Source organism: Euwallacea fornicatus, chromosome 7 (assembly GCF_040115645.1).
Source record: "Euwallacea fornicatus isolate EFF26 chromosome 7, ASM4011564v1, whole genome shotgun sequence".
Classification (NCBI taxonomy): domain Eukaryota; kingdom Metazoa; phylum Arthropoda; class Insecta; order Coleoptera; family Curculionidae; genus Euwallacea; species Euwallacea fornicatus.
The window spans coordinates 3298660-3320173 of record NC_089547.1 but is presented as its reverse complement, the minus strand read 5'-3'; the positions used below and the strand labels follow the sequence as shown (position 1 = coordinate 3320173).

General features: G+C 35.2%; 5 protein-coding genes and 1 long non-coding RNA gene across 9 annotated transcripts; 4 read left to right on the top strand and 2 right to left on the bottom strand.

The window, feature by feature from the left end:
• Positions 1–1099: 1099 nt before the first annotated feature.
• Positions 1100–6045, top strand: LOC136339876 (uncharacterized). Its single transcript, XM_066283446.1, has 3 exons — positions 1100–1256; positions 3857–4084; positions 4139–6045. Exons 1-3 carry the CDS (start codon positions 1199–1201, stop codon positions 4354–4356), a joined length of 504 nt encoding a protein of 167 aa, XP_066139543.1. The 5' UTR covers positions 1100–1198; the 3' UTR covers positions 4357–6045.
• LOC136339881 (uncharacterized) lies at positions 5003–6489 on the bottom strand. Its single transcript, XR_010732217.1, has 2 exons — positions 6174–6489; positions 5003–6093 (listed from the first exon to the last, which is right to left on the bottom strand). It is a non-coding gene; the product is annotated as an uncharacterized lncRNA (long non-coding RNA).
• Positions 5908–7615, top strand: LOC136339879 (uncharacterized). Its single transcript, XM_066283449.1, has 4 exons — positions 5908–6045; positions 6804–6878; positions 7126–7275; positions 7343–7615. The coding sequence occupies exons 2-4, from the start codon at positions 6824–6826 to the stop codon at positions 7558–7560; spliced, it is 423 nt and encodes a 140-aa protein (XP_066139546.1). The 5' UTR covers positions 5908–6045; positions 6804–6823; the 3' UTR covers positions 7561–7615.
• A 280-nt stretch (positions 7616–7895) lies between these two features.
• LOC136339877 (uncharacterized) lies at positions 7896–11428 on the top strand. Its single transcript, XM_066283447.1, has 3 exons — positions 7896–8066; positions 9894–10067; positions 10140–11428. Exons 1-3 carry the CDS (start codon positions 8006–8008, stop codon positions 10340–10342), a joined length of 438 nt encoding a protein of 145 aa, XP_066139544.1. The 5' UTR covers positions 7896–8005; the 3' UTR covers positions 10343–11428.
• A 347-nt stretch (positions 11429–11775) lies between these two features.
• On the top strand, positions 11776–16241 carry mtsh (mitoshell). Of its 4 annotated transcripts, none has more exons than XM_066283427.1 (10): positions 11776–11918; positions 12691–13154; positions 13202–13481; positions 13538–13725; positions 13841–14079; positions 14298–14517; positions 14570–14734; positions 14961–15227; positions 15666–15755; positions 16053–16241. In XM_066283427.1, exons 2-10 carry the CDS (start codon positions 12717–12719, stop codon positions 16233–16235), a joined length of 2070 nt encoding a protein of 689 aa, XP_066139524.1. In that variant the 5' UTR covers positions 11776–11918; positions 12691–12716; the 3' UTR covers positions 16236–16241. The 4 variants fall into 4 exon arrangements, with proteins under 4 accessions (XP_066139524.1, XP_066139522.1, XP_066139525.1 ...); XM_066283425.1 differs by having other exon boundaries at positions 14277–14517; XM_066283426.1 differs by lacking the exon at positions 11776–11918 and adding an exon at positions 12251–12429 and having other exon boundaries at positions 14277–14517.
• Positions 16242–16621: 380 nt separating this feature from the next.
• Positions 16622–19843, bottom strand: LOC136339878 (uncharacterized). The gene is made up of 2 exons (XM_066283448.1): positions 19382–19843; positions 16622–17808 (listed from the first exon to the last, which is right to left on the bottom strand). Exons 1-2 carry the CDS (start codon positions 19397–19399, stop codon positions 17491–17493), a joined length of 336 nt encoding a protein of 111 aa, XP_066139545.1. The 5' UTR covers positions 19400–19843; the 3' UTR covers positions 16622–17490.
• Positions 19844–21514: the final 1671 nt, after the last annotated feature.

Here is a 21514-nt window from a genome sequence, read left to right as displayed (position 1 = left end):
GTTTTTACAGTGACAAGTCAAAACATGTACTTCAAATCGAGTGCCGGATTGGCCTTCAAATCGATGGAATAATTTAGATCAAAATAGATGAATCATTTTTTTCTCTGAAATGTTTGATTTAGTTGAGTTCAATACAAATGACACCAACCATTCGCCAAATCAAAAATCTTGATTAGGATCTGTAATCATTTAGTTGCAAAATGGCAACGTCACACGCATCATTTGTTTCTAAGAATGACGCGATTTGTTTTTTAAGGATAAATTGCCGTTCGGCCTGGCATCGGTATCAGAGAAGGTTGAACGTGTGCACGTAACGTTATTTTTGGAAAAGGACTGTTTCGGGAAGTGAACAATAACGCCACCTGACGCACAAAATCGCAATTCAATTTGGCGCCAGGAGGTTCGCACACGTAAAGCAAGTTTAGAAATGAAATGCGCGGAAGTATGGAGCATGCAACGTTGCCACAAATCGTGCAAAACCTGAGATTTTAGGTTTTCTTGAAGGACAACTTTCCCGTGAAATGATGCGAAAAAGAGCTTTTTGCCTCTTGCGTCATTTTTTCGAAGTACTCTCAAAACTCTCTGAAAATTTCTTAGGTGATTTTTTTAAAGCTTGACGAAATTTTTAGCGCTTTTAAACTGAGACGCAAATATTGAAAAGTTCCTTTGCACGCTAACCGTTCCGTGAGCTTCCCGTTCGATAGAATTCTGTATATTCTTTGTATTTTTTAAAGAACTAATGCAATTTTTCGATGAAATTTCAAGGCATTATTATTTTACGGCTAGTGAATACATATGCTAATCTAAAATAAGACCATGATGCTATAATTCGGAGTCGAGGATGCGAATTAAGCTAATTCAGTTAAAATGAAATGCGCGAAGTTCCATAGTTGCGTTGCGTTTGGCAAAAAATGATTGTTAGTAATTCGAGAATTGCACAATTCTATTCTATTCGATTCTAGGGCGTGATAAATAGCATCTTGGGAGTGTTGAAGGTAAGACTTCGACAAAATTGAAGAGTGCACGAATCCAGATTCGTGGTCTCAACTATATTTCAGAAATCCCAACAATGCGCATTTTGTTTACTAAAAGTTCTTTCACTTCAAACTGATTTGGCTGGAAGGCTGAAAGCAAGGCAGTTTTCATATTCTGACGAAAAATAATTTATTGATATTTGTATTATTTACAGTGTGCCAAAATGTCGTGGATGGAGGCTTGCGGAATATTTCTACTTTTGGTGTTGTTTTGCGGGAAAGGTAAGAGTTTTTAATTATTCAATTGATTGCTTTGCATGCGCAATAATTTCAAAGACAAATGTATTTTAATAAATAACGTTACGCCGAAAAACATTTTCGAGAACACATAAAAACGTGCTATTGATCAGTGTTAATGCCTTAATTATAACCTTTTTTATTTAATTTTTTTCCATGTTGACACGTAGATTGATAAAACAATCATTATCGTAAGTTGACTGAAGCAGGTGGCCAAAGCTCATTTTATCTAAATTAACATTGCTACATCAGTTTTCAATTTCTAACAGCAGATAACTGTGCAAATTCTTTTATCATACCTGACTACTTTTTCAACAGCCCTGGATGAAGTTTGGAAACAATAGGTGATCCTGGAGTGGTCCACTCGGGAAATTTGGCAGATAAAAGATAAAATGATTGTTTATCTGTTATTGGAAAAATTTTGAATTTATAGTTTTGAAATGTATCAATTAGAAGCATCTATGAGATGCTTAGTAAGTGCCTTTATCAGTTGTTATCTCAAATCTCTAAATTTGCAAAATATGGATAGTTCCTATTCTGGACATTCCTAAACAACTTACATTCTATTAAATACTTAGAGATAAATAGGTTGCTATTTACCTACTGCAAAAAGGGCGATTTATCTAAGGGTTATTCAGTACGTACGCTAATTTCAGTAGGGTCACGGCAAAATTCAAATTGGACCATTTCATATGCACGACTCCAGCCAGTTCCTTCTTTTATCTACATCATCCAAAATCCACGTTTTTCGGATAATTGTAAAATTGAATTTCGTAAAAACGTATGGAGTGTGCACTAGTACAAAATGACACAGGAAATGTTTTGAATGGACAAAATCAATATATTAAAACAAATAACTTGGTTTGCAGTTTCATATGGACTTCAAAAAGCTTAACGTGCAACCGAAGTTTTGATTTCTCGTTAAATTTCTGAGATATCGAGTCCTTCTGAGTTGATATAGGACTCAAATAATTTCCGGATACTACTCGAGGGTCTTAAAAAATCCATGATAATGAACAAAAGTAAATCGATTATCGATAGTTTTTTACGTTTCTGTTTACTCAAAAACGCAGAAATATCTATGGATAATTAATTCCAGCGTTCTCAAAATAAGAAATTATTGATTATTACTTCACTGGGTTAATTTTTAACTCAAAAAAACCTAAGGAAAAACAGCAGAAAAAACGAAGATAAACAGTAAACTGAAGTGCATGAAAGGACAATATTTATATTGCGAGAAAGCTCAAACTCCTCTTCTTAATCGCTGAGAAGTAGCAGTTTCCGAGATATGCATGATGAAATCATTCCAAAAAACTGATTTGAGGTAAATTTTTTTATTTCAAATGTAGTGACTAATCAAAATTAAAAAAAAAGTTTTATTTAAGAACAATGATCACAAATCACCCGCTTACCTCAACTGAACCCATCGAGATGATAACATGACTCATGTCATCAATCATATCTATGGTTTAAATGTATCAAAGTAGGGATTTTAATTGAATTTGTGCGTCCAAGCAATTTCTCAATAATAAATCACGATCAACTTTTAAGTAGGTCATTTTATTTAATTTCTTTTTATAGATGGGTGAACTATTCCTTACTATCAGGCACAATTTCACGTTGAAAAGCGATCAGCGTGATATGAAGTGGGCCGAATCTGTTTTAGATGAAGATTGATCTGATAATCGAGATTTAACTACTTCATATTTCAATTTGTTTCACCTTAATCTAAACCAAAGTTAAATTTTGCGATTCTCTATTCCCAAATCAATTTTTTCAATAACTAATAAAAATTAACGAATGTGATATCCATGATATAACTTTATCTGAAATAATGTATTGGCTTAAAAAGGGATTGAAGTACCTAGAATTACATTTAGATTTCTAAATGTCCGGAAAAACCAAGAAACAGCCATTATTTCAACGTTACATATTACAGGGCCATCACTAAAAGAAACTCAAGTGGACCGGCATGTCTTGTTAAATTGATCTGTTTTCTGTTATCAGAACTTCAATGGCAGACAGCAATAGTTTAATCAACGACCTACGTTTACGCTTCACCGTCCAGTGTGAGGTTTTTTTAATGACGTAATCTCGTAAATTATTTGTACGTAAAATGGCAATTGTGGTGTTAAGGTCCAAATAGCTCATTTTGTGTCATCACGTCATTCAGGCCATCTAATGAATCTTAAAAGCCTCTGCGCAGGCGCCACTATTTTAGTCAATATAAAGTCACCCATTGACACTCCCCCTCCCCTATATCTTTACACCACACGACAATCGTCAATTTTATGTGCAAGGGGGCTTTTTTAGTCTAAGCTGAGATTCACTACTCTTAGAGATTATCTCAGTAAAGCGGAAGCTTTTGGAGCGCCTCATTAATGGATATTGTGTGGAGCAATTTTAAACTGCATATTTACTAGCACATTTTAGATCTTTTCCGGCTTAGAAGTTTCAATGCCATAACCGAATTTGAATTACAATGCGACCTTCACCTCCTTAGAGTTCGGTTGTGAAATCCTCAAGAAACGAGTACCTGCAAGAGAGAAAAAAATTTTTTTATCTTTGATCCATCTTGTTTCCAGGAGAAGCAGAATCTAGATGCTACCTCTGTTCCACGAAACAAAACGAAACTGAGTGCCTTTACCCGGAGTTTTACAATATGCCCTTAGTCTATTGCGACCAAAAAGCCCTTGACCGCACCAGAGACCTGGCAAGGGCCATTGATCCTACGTACGATAAAATCTTCGAGATAGACACCAACGCCATGGCTAGACACATAGATCTAGATTGTTTGAAAGTCGTCACCAAACGTAAGTCTCTGTCTGTATAGAATTTGAGGTGTTAATACTGTAACATATTTAAAGTGGGAAACAAGAAGTACACATTCAGAGGATGTCAGTTAGCCGAACAGACAAATCTGGACATTTGCCACAAAATTAAAAGGGCAGATACCGAATTTCTCAAGAAACAGTACTGCTCCAGGTGCAGCAATGATCGATGCAACTTATCGATACGACTGTCGATCAATGGATTGAACATGGTGGTGCCGTTGATAGCACTGATCACGTTTGCCAATTTTTAACCACCTGGTTATTTGATATAAAAAAAACACTAAATTAGTCCGTCAAGTTCTCAAAACTCCAAAAATCCAGAAAGACGAGGGTGGACAACAATCAAATCTCTGAAAGATATTTATAGATGTTATGCTCTTTGTAGTGAATTGTACTTCCAACGCCTAATTTGTAGTAATTAATGGCCACTATAATAACCGAGAATGCCACAATAATTAATTATCTTCGAGCCTTGGCTAGAATTTATGCAAGTTAGTAACAGTATGAGAATGTGTGGAAATGAAATTTGCCGATTATAGCAGGCTGTAGAGCACATAAGCCGACCTTTATGATGCATGCAGCGCTCCTTAGGGAAACATGTTAGAAACTTCTTCGATAAATTCATAACACTCCTTGGCATCTAAAAGCGTCATGGGGTGTAATATTCACGACCTTGTAATAAAATATATCGCGTAATATTCGTGCGTAAGAGATGCGCTGAATAACAATACGAAGAAGTACCCTTAAGGATTGTTCAATTTTTCTATTCGACTCTTCAAGGTAATCTGAAGCTCCTCATAGTTTTGGGCTTTCACTTGGAACTCACTATATTTCATCGTTAGCGGAAACACCATCAGCAAGGCACTTCTATCAACATTACACAAAACCCATTTCCAATTTGGTGAATGCTTATTAAGGCTTTAATTGAGAAACAAAAAAGATAAATTTGTGATCAACTTTAACATTATTTCTCTGAAAACAGACTAATTCCGAGTTATTAACATTGATTAAACATGTATGTACAAATGTTTGTAATATTGTTAACTTATATTGTGACGTTGTTGTACATGATAAGAACTATTTATTTTGATTTCTTAAAATTGAGCCATTGGCAATCATATAGTAAGTATAAAAAAACAGATTTTATATTTCTGGTAATACGATAACACCACTATTATGATATATATCTATTAATTATATGTACGTATACCTATTAATGTAATTGACACATCGCTGTTATTTTTGTTATATTTAAACGCACCTACATAATATACTATTAGGATATAAAGGCTGAATTAAATTTAACAAGATAATGCAGGGATTTTTCCTTACAAAGAAACGAACAGTCCCCCGGGTTACTTTATGTAGTCACGTACATACCTGCGAGAGTAGATCCGTGTGAGAAAAATAATAAAAGTAATTTAAATTACATTAAAATTTAAATTTTTGACAAAACTGTTTCACCTAAAAACGATTATTCTGATAATTTTATAAACAAATGTTTCCGCATCATCATTGATTAATTAATTAAATCGTTGCTGTTATTATGCCCAACGTTACCAGCCGACATAACAGCGAGTATTCATGGGCAATACAGCACTTATTACCACGTAAAATTAGTAAATAGTGCACAAGCTACATTGAACTTTGTATGGAAATTCTTTTTCGTTCTTCCTTTCGACTTTCGAACCACGAGATACTTGCTCAACATTAAAATAATCATAGAACTAGAAATTTTCAAATATTCCAGTAATTTCCGGTACATCCAGGGTACGATAATTGCACAAGTTTTTCACTGATACACTACAAAATAGTGATAATTATTATGACCCCATTACTGTATCAATCGTGTCTGAGAGACTTGTCTGTGAGTGTTGAATTTTAATCATTGTTCGCTCCCAAGTACCACCAGAGCTTCAAAGGTTCCGTGTGTTCTTGGGGTAAGTAGCAGCTTTGTGTTTAATTTTTTACGTTCCAATTACGTTCACCTCAAAAATGAGATATGGGTGAGTTATTGTTCATGTAATTAAAAGAAAAATAGGTTCATTACCAGGTAAGAGATACTCACTAGTTTTTTTAGTAATATGAATCCTTCTAGAACACCGAATCAATCAAGATCTGTATCACTGGACTTATTTCAGATAAAGAGCAGAGAGTGCTCTTAGATAATTTGAGACACACATTCATTGGCGGATGTTGAGTGTTTTTAAAAATGCACACTTCTTATCTACATTACGTAATCGGTGTAATCCGAATAAGAAGAATGAAAGTTTTGATTCGCATAATAATTTATATGAGCATGCAGAAATTAATTTTATGTGTCATGAAAGTCAGTAAAGATCATTCCTAAAAGATTTCTAAGCTGCGCTCTTCATGGCCGATATGGGAATTGAACCAGCCGAACAGTGAAGAAAAATATCTGGTCCATTTCCTCCTCCTGTATTTCGCTTTCGCAGTATTTTGCCACTACTTTTCTTGCATGGAATTGTTCATCCCATATAACCCATTTGCTGCAGGGCGTCTCATTCGCAGCTTCTCCCATTAACAGATTTATCATACAGGGGTTATAAAATGTTAATCAGAGAATTCCAGGGTAAATATTTAGGTAGGGCTTTTTTAGTTTTTTTTTGTGTAGAAAATCATATAGAATTCGCTGAAAAACATTTTGCGGCCCTCTGTATTATTTTTTTTTTTTCAGAAAAAAACTGAGGTGACAACATGACGCTTCTTCATATATCTGGTGTATTGCTGCTCGTATTGATACCACAACAGGGTAAGTTCTAAATAAGAAGTGTCCCTGGTTTTTCTCTCACTATCATTCAATTATCATGTCTTGGTAGTTATTAAAACCGTCTTGCACATTGCTGTATTTAAATTTTAAGGCGAGCGGTGTGTGGCTAGCAAAATAGTATTTTGCAGGGCGGGCCAAGTGCATTCCAGTGCGAGCTGTAGACGAGTGCTGGAAGCCCTGCTAAACGCACTTGCGATGGCGTGATGTAAAATAAATTTTTCTCATTTAGGATTGTGCATAAGGTGTTTCCAATGCAACTCAGCGGAGCATGAAGAATGCTTCAGCCTTACCTCAAACGACACGTCTAGCCAGTTCCTACAAGAATGTTCAAAGAACTCACAGAACGAACCTCCTTTTTGCAGAAAAGTTGAAACCGAAAGTAATAAAATGGTTCCCCAAGCTGAAAAAATCGTTCTTAGGAATAATACTATTTTCCGCTGTTGCAGTATATGAAGGAGTACACAAGAGAACGATAAGAAGCTGCGGCTGGATCAAACCTGGATCAAGAAATAATACTTGTAGAAAACAGGATTCAGGTTTCATAAAGAGGGTGAGCTGTACCTGTTTCGATGATATGTGTAACGGTTCTACACGAAATTTCGCGTTACTGCAATTGTCTATGCCACTGCTATTCGCTTTTCTTAGTTTTATTGATTTTAGATGAGAAAAATATTAGAATGATCGTAATAAGAGATGCAATATAAATGATTTAAAATTGAGCATTTGAGTGTTTCTATATTTTGTAGTTGGTTAAAACCTTTATAAGTTGTGTCACAAAAAGTTCCATCGCATACTTACTGGCTGATTTTGGGGGGATTCCCCGGGTACCATGGTGTACGGTCCGTTTCTTGTATATTTTCCAGTGCCTTATTACTTATTTTTAAACAGCAACATTCCTTTTAACAAGCATACAATAAAGAGGATAATTTCCTGGATATCTCATCTCCCAAATAAACAAGGTTTTTCCTCCTCTTCCCCAATCTGCGCGCGTCTTTGATACGCTTTATTCGCATTTCGCCTTAGTCCGCAGACCCGCTGTCCTGCTGCTATTTTCTCAACGTGTAATTTCTCATTTTTTTAAATATTCTTCCAGTGAAATCATCAGAAAAATGTCCAGTACACAGTATTTCTTCGGAATCCTTTGTATAGCCGCCGTCTGTATTAGCACAAGTAAGTATAATCCGCTTTCCGATATTATGCAGCAGTGAATGTCAATGGTGTTGGTCGCATTTTCATTCTATTTTTAAAATGTTTGTAAATCGGTATTAAAACTGTTTTGATGTAGCTAATGAAAAGTTAAATCATACATATTTAATGTCAGTCGATGAATGTAAAGAGGGCTTTGTTTGTGGGGATGGCTGATCTGGCACAAACTGGCTCAGAAATCAATATTCTCACCCTTCGCTTGGTTTGAGTATTATGTAACGTACCCCTGCTTTATTTGGACAAAAATTGGGTTAACATGGCATTAAAGGTGTTTAGGAATTGCTGTACTTTTAATTTTTTTTAAAGCACAAATAGAAATCACGACCAAAGAAACAAAGAAGATATGCAAAATTCTTCAATAAAAATATTTGTTATTTTTATTATTTAGTTTACTGTCATTAATGACAATTTATTTCAAATTATTGCATCAATGTGTTCAGATTCAGCCATGTATTCGCACTGTATAGTAAGTATTAGCGTTGTTTGCAAACATCAAAACAAGTCTAAAACGATAAAAAGGATTAGATTTAATGCTACCAAATAAACATCCAATGTAGAGAAGTAATTTGAATAATTTATGCATTTTTTTAAGGGAAAGCCTCTATTATCAAAAATTATACAAGAAAAAACTACTACTTATGGCAGTAGTCAGAACTTAGAGAATTTCTCAATGGGGCGTAATCGCAATTTTTCTTATTATTACTCCTTTTTATTACTTATTATTAATCCTCTTTAGTAGGATTCCGAAAAATAAATTTAGAAATAAAAAACAATTATTAAGAACATAATAATATTTTACAAACCTCATATAAATGGTAATTGAAATCTAATTTTCGACTACAGCTGCGTAAAACAATTGATTGTTTGCCTATACCGACAATGCAAAAGTATTACCAACTACGTTCTAAATTTAAATGTCTTATTAAGATATCCTATGGGGATGGCGTGGTATTCAATTAAATTATCATATGATTATCAGGACGTGTAAGACACAACGGTACAAAATTTCATATTTTTATCATTTTTGATCAATTTTATAGGTGAAGTAAATTAACAAAAATATCCTACAATCTCAAGATCATGTCAGTGGATCACACGAAATACTGTTAGCTACACAGCTGTGCCCTTTAGCGAAAAATTTTAAGACCTTACCAAATGGACTTTTCCTAAATTTATTACACCGGAAATTTTCTATTTATTGTTTTAACTCTTTTATCAGAAACCATGTCATTATATCCCATTTTTAAACGCAAACAATATATTTGCACCAGAAGGAACTGGTTGGAGTTGAGCAGGAAATTCCACAGTTTTTTCTGGGCGAGTTAAGAAATAACTAGTTTTAATATATAGCGCTTAGCAATTTTCTTCAGGGAATTGCTTGTTTATCATATAAATTTGAAACTCGGTAAATGTAATGAAGACGTAACTGGAGGAATATGCGACGTTTAAAGGCACCTGTAAACACTCCAAAAAATTAATGTTCTAAATAAAGATCACCTGTGAAGTAATGTAAACTGACTTAAGTAGAAATATTCAGTAACTTTGAAGTAATCTAAACTGAATGACATCAGTGACTATGCCAAAGTAACCCGGGCTAAACTGAGTAAAATGTTCTGTTAATGTTGTAGGTACTTGTTGGAACTTGGTTCTGACTTCATCTTCAATCCATAGTAAACCTGATATTACGTACTTTTCTCTGTTTAATATTTGAGTAAATATCGCAGCGAATCATGTAAAGAAAGAAATTGCTGCCCTCCTTTTCTCCGACACTAATCAACTTATCCTGTGTAGGTTTTGCAATTAGGTGTTACGAATGCAACAGTGCAACCGACAAAAGGTGCTTAGGGGATACGACAAATCTTTTAAGCGATGACCTGAAGAAGCCCTGCCCAGAGAGAAAGGATGGCAAACCCTACACACTCTGCAGAAAAATCAAACAAGTAATTGACTTTGAAGTCAATGGCCGTAAGTGTCGATAAACCAAAAAAAAACATTTAATTTTCACATTTTCCTCTCATCATTAACGCCTTTTTCCAGTTCTACCCGACAGCAGAGTAATCCGCACATGCGGATGGGACGATTCCCAGTACAAGAACAGATGTTACCAGAGATCTGGCTTTGGAGGCAGACAGGAAGTCTGCGCATGCGAAATAGATGGTTGCAATGCAAGTTACTTAACAACCGCAAGCGCATCCCTCATTGTTGCTCTTTTAGCGCTTTTAAAAATCAACTTGTTTTAAGTGAAGAGTTAAAATTGTTTAAAAAATTTAGATTCTAATCGAGTGGCATTTAACACGTTCGCGAATGTCTTGATGTACCAAGTAGATCAGGGATTACTCATTTACTATTACTGTAAATAAATTCAAGAATATTCAGACGAGGATTTTTGAAGTAATCTTGACACTTTCGATGTTTAGGGCGTAATACTTAACTATTGTTACAAACCGGTTTAGAAAATTCAAGAATTTTCCTCTCTGAAAGCTGTTGAGATTGGATCATAGAAACTTCAGGAATGGGGTTCACTGTAGGGTAGAATGCCAAACTTTTCTTTAACTTATTTATTTAGTTCGTACAAGAGTTTTTAATTTAATTTATTGAAACCGATTAATATAGAGATTTTACGCACGTTTCTATGTTGCAATTTGTTGACATGATGCATAAGAAGTACGGACAATTTTAATATCTGCACTCACTGTTACTGCTGCACTAAGCCAAATGAAGAAAACGCAGTAAATTCAAGCTACAATGAGGCTTTTGAGTAATAATTGGATGGTGTAAAATTTCCGGTGGATGATTGCAGTCATTCCTTCTGATTTAATCTAGTCATAGTACAAGTACATGATAGTATTATTACTTATAGCAATAAGTACAATATAATCGCTCATTAGTCGTTGTTTACATAGAAAGTGGGAAATTGTTATAGACACTGCGTAGTTTTACCTATGTTTTTGCATGGTATAACACTGGCAAATGCTTATGTTTTGCCAATTTAAAATTTTCGCGTTAAATCTATACATTAAATTTAATCAATTTTAGACATCAGATTTAATTCATTCACACATTAAACTGGAGGCGTGGATTTTATGATTTTTGACAATTACTTGTATTGGAAAATTTAAAATTTTTCAATTTTACACATAGGTTCCTTGCAATATAATTTCGACGCTAATCCCTTACGAAATTTGGATTTGTAATTAGAATACTGCCTAATACACCTGTTCGGGATTAAAAATTTTAGGCATATCTTTCAAGAGGATGTGATGATTTTTAATGCAGTTTTAGGTTCAATGTAATGATTGGAAATAATAAAGCTTCTAGAATTCGAATTTATTTTTGTTTCTGCACAAGAAATATTTATAAAAAGAACGAAACCTTTATAAGTCGACAAGCACCTTTGGAATCCAGTCATATTATCTAACACCGGATTATTCAGTAGTTTTCTTCACGACTTTAAACCGAAAAATGTCTATGCGAATATGGGCGGGTTTAGAGTAAGCTTAAAAAATTTTAATAGTTCTAACTAAGCATAACTCGAGAATTGTGGAGAATAAACTGTTTAACCTGACGTCAAAGTTAACAGTGTATTAATAATTTGGGTTTTAATTGACGTCTCGCTTTTACTCTAAAACTCAAAAACAAACTAAGTTGGCCATGCGCTCAGGTGGAAATCAAAAAAACGTCATAACGTAAACGTCAAAGTCAAAAGCATCCATTTTGAAGTGCGGACTATTTTAAATTAAGTTTTATCCCTTTTTGCTAAGATTTAAAACTATAAACTTTATCTAAAGCGAAAAACTGTAAAAACTGTCATAAAAGGTAAGTTTTCATGTTATTTGTGGGACCGGGAGGGTATTTCTGCCCAAGATACGACATCGAAGGAACATCATACGAAAGTTCAAATATGAAAATGTTTTATATTTCCTACTTTAAAATTTGAATTTTAAACTAAAGGTTACTAAAGACATGGATAAAATTCTTCAAGAGTTTATTGCATTTATTCTGGGTTCTTGAGTTATTTTGCAAATTTCCATATCTGGTACCTCATCAGTTTTTTGCCAATCACCAACCACCATAGAATTGCCTTCAACGGTTGTTTATTTCCATGGCAACTAATTTATTTGGTAAATACATGTCGGCTTTCATAAAACTATCTTTGACGCTTTCGGTTTTGGACAACACATTTCTTCTATATTAAGTCAAAAATCTATAATTATCTATAAATTTAATTTTCTAAGTGACCAAATCGTCTTCTTTTACGTGCGAATAGAGTTACACGTTCAGTGTCTATTATCACCCGTGTATTACCAGTTATTCTATTTTATATAAGGTAAGTCTGCGTTGAACAGAATACTCTCAGTAAAATTTAGAGAGAGATAGAACATAAAAGATCTGGTGGTGCGAGAGAGTGCGATAAAATAAAAAAATGTTTTGTTGGATTTAAAATTTTCCGCGTATTCAAATATAAATGGGACGAAATGCCCATTCCATTTTGTAAAAATTGCATTTTACTTTCTCCTCTATGCAACATGAAGGACAACTCCAATAAGAGACAATAAAGTTTCTAATCTATTGACTGACTTCCTTTCAGATCGCTCTAAATATACTTGAAATTAAATGGACCAAAACCGTCCCGAAAACACCAACAACCAACACCAAAATGTCCACTTACACATGCACCACGTCTGCAACTGCCAAGGGATCATCAACCCGGGATATTACCCCACGGTGGGGTACAGAACTCCAATTCCTCAATTGCTGCCCTACCATACGCCATCGGCTTTGGTTAGACCATACCTGCAACACTATCAGTACACTCAGTTTAACGTGGGCAGTCAATACACCGTTCCAATCAGCCACGTAACTGGATCTAGTACTTCGGTGTATGGCCCAACGACGTCCAATTCCAGTACCGTTGATTTGGTTTATGGGGCTGTGAAGGAACGTAGGGAAAGGGATGAGGGAAACGGGGACACTGAGAGGGTCAGTAATGAGCCACTTGAAAGATTTGATTATGGGCAAATTGCTTCACCGGCCAATGAGCTACTTATAACGGTATTAGTTCTTGACTTATAATTCAAATATAATAAAAAGGCTTCTAGGATATTTCTGAACAAACAGCTCAAGAAAACTTCATCAAGTTCCTTGAGAGAAGCTGCTTGACTGCAGAACAAATTGCTTATAGGAACCGCAATAGGCCTTGTTTTCGTAATATCCAAAATTTGTGCATTCGTACTAGATCTGAAATTTTAAAGCCTTGTACCACGATCTCTAATATCCATTCTCAAGGGATTCCATGGGCCACTAAGGATTTTATTTATGCTTTCGTAAGGTTAACTAACTGCTGGCACATCCTGAAGGGCTACTGGGATAACAGAGATGGTGACGAAAATTCTATAATCTCTGAAATTAGTTTTTATTTTGATAAATTTGATTAGGTTCTAGCCTGGGTAAAATTGAAAAGGAGCTTACTCCGGAATTCAAGACCTGTTATGTGCGTTGGGAAAAGGAAACTATGGAGCTGGCAGGCCAGCTTACTAAGATATTTCACAATTTGGATACTAATTTGACCTCTGCAAGTTCTGGAGCTAATGTCTATTCGGCTAATAACCTTATACCTCCGCAGGTTACTTAACTTGACTAACTTAAAGAGGTTTCGCCATATTGTCAAGATTTTGACAAATTGAAAATTTATATATAATCTTGTAAATCTGAATCAATTTTCACTGTTTTTTCCTTAGGTTAAACTTGTAAAAAGCGCCTCGGAAGGTACCATTAAAAAACAATCATCTCACGGAGAGGCTGCCACAGCATCTACTATGGCTAATAGCAATACCGCATCTAAAAACGTAAGAGGCATCATACATTTACCGACTACTGAATTCTCAACAGCAGAAACATCGGATCAAGCTAATCAGACCTATGCTGGCCAATATTTCAAGAAAGAGGAGTATGACTCTAAGGAGGAACCAACAAGAGGGTAATAAATTATTAATGAGAAAAAACTTAATTAATCTGTAATGCCCCTTTCCGCTTTAAGCTTTAATAATTACGCAATTTTTGACTCAGTGATATCACTCTCGTGTTCATACACCACACACAACCAGGTCAAAGGCCAATTAACTGAAATTAAATGAAAATTCTAATTGACTAGTATCTTTCCTGAAAAATGAATAGGGTCTACATGAAGCCTGGCAGTTACAGCGTCCCAAAAAAAGGATTTGATGTCGCCCCTCCTGGAAACAGTCCCAGAGGCATAGAATTTCTGGAAACTGCTCAGAATGTGAATAAAATAAAAGCAGCTACAAGCGAGCGATACTGGGCCAATATCTTGCTATCTGCTGGTAAAAAGCTTAGCCAGGATTTCAAAAGCATCTCTGAGGAAGATGAAAAATCTATTGAGGTTTTAGAGAACGATGTAAATAGTTATTAGTGTGTTCGTAAATGTATAAATTTACGATATTTTGTAGGTCAACTTTTCAAGCTCAGTAAATATTCAAGAGTGGTTGGTAAGCAGTAACTTTACTGAATATGTTGAACCACAATCTCCAACTTCACTTCAAGAACTTAAATCCTACTATATTGACAGCACCTACGACATGCTCCCCCAATTGGATAACATGACATTGCTGCAGGTACGACTTAAAATATTATTAGAACTTTTATTCTACGATGTGCATAGCAAATAGAACTTTAACGAATCGTTTTCCCTTCGTATTTTATACAATAGTTTTTTACCATACAAGGGAGGAAAGTACTCCATTTTACTCCACGGATTCTTTAATGCCCAATGAAATTAGTCGTAGAAAAAGCAGTTTCCTCCTTGTCCTGTAAATAACTAATGCATTTGATGATTTTCAGCGAGGAACAACCTCTAATTCACAATCCAATTTCTCCCACGGAAACGGCGTCAACAGTTTAAGCAATGGTATCATGGAATTAGCCACTTCGAGGTCACTACAGAAGGAAAGACCCTTTCCTGGAAGTAGCATCAGTAGTGATGCTCAAAGGACCAATCCCTACGAGTTGAAGGGAAGTGGTTTGTCTGAAATTGGACAGTGTGTGCTGGAGAATATTGTTGGGAATTTAAAAGCGCATATATTGGGACCTGTGGCATTGGAACGAGAAGTACGTAACGAGTATATTGTAATATATTTATAGTGGTTTTTATTTTTATAGTGGCAGCCTCTACAGCTTTTCTGGAGAAGTAAAATAACATCGCTTTCGTGTTTAAAGTTTTTTTTTACTAGTTACAGGTAAAACTGTAGAGTGCCACAATAGAAAGGAAAACTCTATATAGAGTGATCGGATTTGCACTGACTTGCCAGAATGAGAAAAATTGATATAGGGGTGATGAGGTCAAATTTTGAGAAATTTTCAAGGCAAGGAAACACCTGTGATACACCTACAGAATTTCGTCCGTCCGTGATGTCGAATTTGTCCAATCGGTTCCAAATATTAAATAATATGATACTATTTTCATCAGTGAAACTATCTACTCTGAAAATAGGAATTCCCTGTTAGAACCGTCCAAATATCACTTTGTCCAATATTTCTCATTCTTAGATGAATCTGGAGAAAATTCAACAGAAAATCAAGAATTCTGAATATTCCTACATAAATGAAGTTGTGAGAGATCTTCGCTATATCGTGAAGGTATGTACGAAAACTCCGCTTCGAGGTAAGGTCAGATAAATTACCATCAGCTTTACCTAAAAAATTCCCCAATCCGAAATGAAACCCTACAAATCTGGCAACACCAGTAACTCTGACAGCTGCCGTGATCAATTGATGCTACGGTGATTTTACGGCAAAAGAACAATGCGGCGTTGCCAATTTTGTCGATCTATTGAGAAACAAGATAATAGGGAGATGGGGGATAATTAGATATATTTTTATACTACTACTCTTATGAGACCCCAGCGGGAAGTTGAAAGTACTAACAACTTACAGGTCTGGAATGAAGTGGACACTCAGAACGCCGGCTGGTTCTCCCAAAGACTGGAACTTCTTCTAGTAGAACACTTCAATCCGTACGATTTCAACGAAATAAAAGGAGACCCGAACGAACCGGTTGGGCCGTTAAAAGCGTGCATGCCGTCGTTTTTTAACAATAACTGTGATCGGATTATATAAGATTTATATTTTAAAATTGATCTAAAAATATAATTTTAGAGTCCAACCACTGCGTTTCAAATTATTACGTTCAAAACATTACTTTCTTGCTCTTTGTTTAGACTAGACATCCAAAACCCCAAAAAATGTATTCATATCATTCCATTTTTTTGCGACAAAGCGACCGTATTAATGTGATCGTCTGTTTATTGTTAAAAAGATTCACTTGCACATGTTTACGCTTCAATTTTTTTGATCGGCTTGTTTATGTTTTAAGAGTTAAATATTTATTGTATGTTAGTCCACTATTTGTAATAAATAAATAAATTAAATGTATTATTTACAAAGAAGCTTTTACGTTTAGGCATAGGTAGCGGGTGAAGAGAGGGCAATAAAACCGGGAAATATACATACTATTTCAATTTGGCCCATAATGCACAGTTTTATTTGGGTTTATTTGAAGATTTTTAAATTCATTTTTAAAATATAATTTTCAAAATGAATTTTATTTTTAAAGTTTTAATTATTTTCTTAATAATACTGTAAACTGTATCATGCTATCTCTATTCTAAAATACTTATGGAATTAATACAAAAAACTATATGTATTTAAATAATATAGAATATGTTTCACGTTCATTAATGATACATACACGACTGAATCAGAGATTTCTTGTGTAAAAATATGAATATTATATTTCTGGAAATATTTTTAATGGGCGAAATACAGGGTGCGTACCATTAATTATTGAACATCTAGTATAATTAAAATATGTAATAAATGCAGAATTTAACAATATTCTAGTTTAGTATAATTTTTTAAGTAGAACTACTATAGTTAAAATGTACACTTTAGGCCGAATTATTAACGTGCAATTAATTTAAATTACAAGTCAGTTTCCTTGGAAATGTTGAAATGGAGCCTGCGACTATCGGTTGATAATCGGCGATGATCGGTATGGTTAATGACACTGCACACTACTATTAACGCTATATTGATAATTCGGCCCTCAGAACCGGTTTTTCAATATCCAATGAGACGGCAACAGCCGTCAGTTACAAACTAACTGGTAGAGTGAGTGTTTTTCAAAGTATAGTTAAAGTTAAACCTCCAACTAAACTGATTTAAGGAGAGTTATCTGAAGTATCTTTGTAACGATAAAGACACTTGGACTGATGCCCACCCTTGACTCTAAGTTGCTTAACATGGAGTTTAACAGAGTATTGAATAACCGGTCCTTAAAGAGATAGCAAGTCCCATCATTCCAGTCACGCCGCTACACCTGTGTGGTTTCTTGTGAACTGCTGGTACTCTTAACATCCCTTAAACTAACAGTTGTGCTGTCTTTATCATTAGCTCCCATGTCATCAGTTTTATCTTTGTTTAGTTGTCTGTTGCTGTCGGAAACCCACAAAAAAGTGCCTTTCTTTAAAGTCATACATAGATAGGCGCTGGCTACAACTCCAAGCAAGAGGAACACCGCTAGAACGCAGGACCCTACGACGAACGTCACTGTGTAGTCTGCAGGATTTTCTTCTTGATAAATGGTGGACTGCTCCGTATTGTTTTGAAGGATTATCCGGAAATCCATTACCTGAAAATTAGGTAATATATATTATTTTTAATAAAATGGCAATAATTTCCGTGGGAATAATTTTCTTTAAAGATTCAGTGAACTACACAGAATTCAAACACTCATCGGGGATGTAAACAAAATCCGCATATAGTGTCTAGTCAAATAAGCACATCAAACTCCATGGTTTGTTTACACAGAAAGCAGAGTGTGGAAATACATATTATATTATCTGACAAGCAGTTCTAAAAATATGACCTTAAATGTGTCGTTTAATGCATGTGGCCTTATTGAACTCTTTCCATCTCATGCGCCGTTTTTACTGCGAAATTTATTAGTTTAATTAAATCGTTTCATATCCTTAATTTTATGTTGAACGTTGTCAAAATAACATAAACTCCCCTTTCTACATAAACACTGCCAAAGAAAATAAATATTTACCACTTAAACTTCATTTAATTACTTGTTAAGGCAATTAGTTACATTAATGATATGCAAGGAAAGTAAATATACTTCGGTTTTGGCTGGTTAATGACCTTTGGCTTGATGAAGGAAAAGGTTCCTCAACGATAATTAACACAGAATTCAGTGCAAGAAATTGATTTTTCTTTAAAAAATAAACCACGAATCCGTAAGTTTTGCTTTTTTCCGCTGAATCCAGCACTGTAATAAATAAAACAACAAACGAACTCGATTTCGATTCAGTGCCGGCTTTAACAAATCCAGTTCTGTGTACAAAACTTTTAATCACCGTCTTATTCCAAGAACACCGTCCACCACCCCGGGCCGTCGTTCAGCTCGTCCCTTCACAGAGCCGGCACTGCGTCGATTTAATTATTTACTGAGAATTTTTTTGGAGGATTTACTGGAGGTTCGATTAATGTTCTATGGGTTGGAAAGGATTTATAAGACACCCTGTATTTATACCACCCATGAGGTTAGTATAAATACTCTTTACGTAGTTCAAATTGAGACTTTAAGTCTCAACTTGGTTTATTACAAAAACGTAATGCTGGCCATTAATTCCCCCACGGGGAGGAAAGTGAAACCATAGGGCTTGATAGGGGATACAAAGACCGGGGCAACTTTAAGTATTCTAAAATTCAAAACGCCCTTCTTGTTTGCCCTCCAACATCCTCTTTGGGCCCATTAAGTGTTTGTAGTCACGGAAAAAACCAGCGAGGGTGGATTAGTACTCACCCTCATGAATTTTTTTTCTCACGAGTTACGGACACTTTGCAGCACGTACGTTAAAGCAGTATGTGTTAGTTGCTAAATTTTTAAGGGTATTTAACAGCGATATGGGTGCGGCAAGATTTATTGCCGCACTCCTGCGTGTAAAAACTTTACCGCACGCTAATAATTGAACTCGCGAGAGGCAATAACATACATATATCCGTCCATCACAAATGCAAATATGTTGTTACAACACTCGGTTAGCATAAATATTAATTCCCGCTCTTGTTAGGTAAATAACTATTTTATTTTTTTCTCCATTAGAATGAGTTTTGGGAGGATATATGCTCCTTTTTAACTTCTGGCTCAAATAATTTACTGACGAAATTTACTTCAACTCACAACCACCTATACTCACCTTATCTGTTAGACTCATCTCCCGGGTTCGCAAACGCTCACAAAATCTAAATCCCTTCCAGATCTAATCACATTACCGGATCTATTATCACAGCCAGGAGGCCAAATGTTTTCCACGGACTGAAGAAGGTTTTATGTAAAATAGCTCAAAAAGCAAACAATTATTATCTGATCAGAATTCGAAATCAAGTTATAATTAACTAATCAACGTGCGTGCGTATCCATCGTCTGCCCGCACAATTGAAAACACCTCCGCTGACTGTGAGAGTGAATCAGTTTGGAGCCCTGAAGTTCCTGTGGGGCGTCGCCCTGGGGATTACGATAATGCTGGGTAGTGTTTTTATTGCTGTGGCACACACAACAAGGGGGAGGACTAAGATTTAATCAAAAGAATAACTTATACCAGAGGGGGTGAATGGTGGCGAAACGGTGGAGCGAAGCTCATGCTAAGCTGCTTAGTTTAAGTGGCACATTATGACTTCGCTGGGTTATCAGCTCCGGCAAATGCTGATAATCCGCATATGAATTGTTTCATCTTGTTAATTAATAATAATTCTTTTAAAAACACTGGATATTATTTTAAATCCTTTTAGCGGCCAAGAGAGCTTGCGAATTCAAATTGTAGTAAATACCAGTTTGAGTTGACTGCGGCAGGAGCAACTCATGTCTGCTCTGACTTTGAAAAAAAAAACCCTTTAGGTAGGTTTTAACCATGGTTTAGGACAGTGTTTACTAAAAAATTCTTTTGAAAATTTCAAACCCTGCATCTCGATAAGAACGCGTTATTGAAATATAACTTATGCAGAACTTTATTGAAATGTCGCCGTTGCAATTCAGAACATTATGTATATATGGTACAGTATACTACACAAGGTGTAGCATTCAAGCTAGAATATCTAAATATCTTGAATGCTACATATAAGGAGATGTTTAGTATCAAGCTGCAATCACTCTCAGGGGGAAATGTATTGAAGCTAAAATTGATCACCTCCACTCCCGTGTGGGCGATGTGGGGTTACCTTTTTAATTTTAAATGATCACCCATATATTTTTACAAATTCGAATAATACGGCTAAGAGTAAGACACATTTGTCCCAATTTTTTTTTATCCGTGCTCAAAAACATTAACAAAATTCAATTGATATCTTAAATGGCAACCTCTACATCGCCCACACGGTGGATGGAGCGGAATCAACTTTAGCCTCAATATATTTTCCCCTCAGGGTGATTAAAGCTTGATATTAAACATTTCTTTATAGAATGCGTAGTATTTGAGATATTTCGATATTCCACGCTAAATGTTGCACACTGCATGCAGTAAACTCTGTTATAATCTAGATTTATTAAAACCACAGCACCCTGTGTAGCTGATGAATAATAATTATTTCGAGATAAATAACTACGATGCTAAAGGGCCCCCACATTCCATTTCAAACACGATTTAAAAAATACTTCTTAGACTCCTGGAGACCGGTGCGGTCCCTACATAAATCTACAAGGGGCGCAAAGAAAATCTTCCTGCTCCCCGATATAGTGATTGCGGGAGATAAAAATGAAATTTAGTTGGTATAGAATCCCGGCAGTTTATCAGGGGTAATACAATAAGGACAACGAACATTATTGGTAATTTTCTTTTCAATTATTATATTATCCTTGAGTCCTGATAGTTCGTTCGTGATTGGTTCAGCGCAACAATGAGAACTCGAAAGTATTGTTGAAATATCAAGTTTGACGGATGAACTAAATTTCCCTCAAATATAATGAGCTATTTTCGTTTCAGTTCAAAGGCACAGATGGCGTACTCGGTATCTAAACTTTTTTGTATAACTCGGTACAATACAGCAGAAACTATTGGAATTCGCAATAAAAAAGTGTGAGATTTAAATTAGAAAATTTTGAGAAAAAAATGGGTAGGGGCACAGTTTAAAGTTCAGGGTAAGCTAAAAAAACATTTTTCGCGTGTTTAATTCCACGATCCTAAATCACAGAGAAGTCATGGAAAAAATACGGGAAAAGCTGTAGAGGCGTAAAAAATTAATATGTTTTTGGTCCAATCAATGTTTCTAAGGTGGCAAATTCGTTCCTTTCATTAATGTAAAAATTTGCAAGAACACATATTTGAAAAGAAATGCGA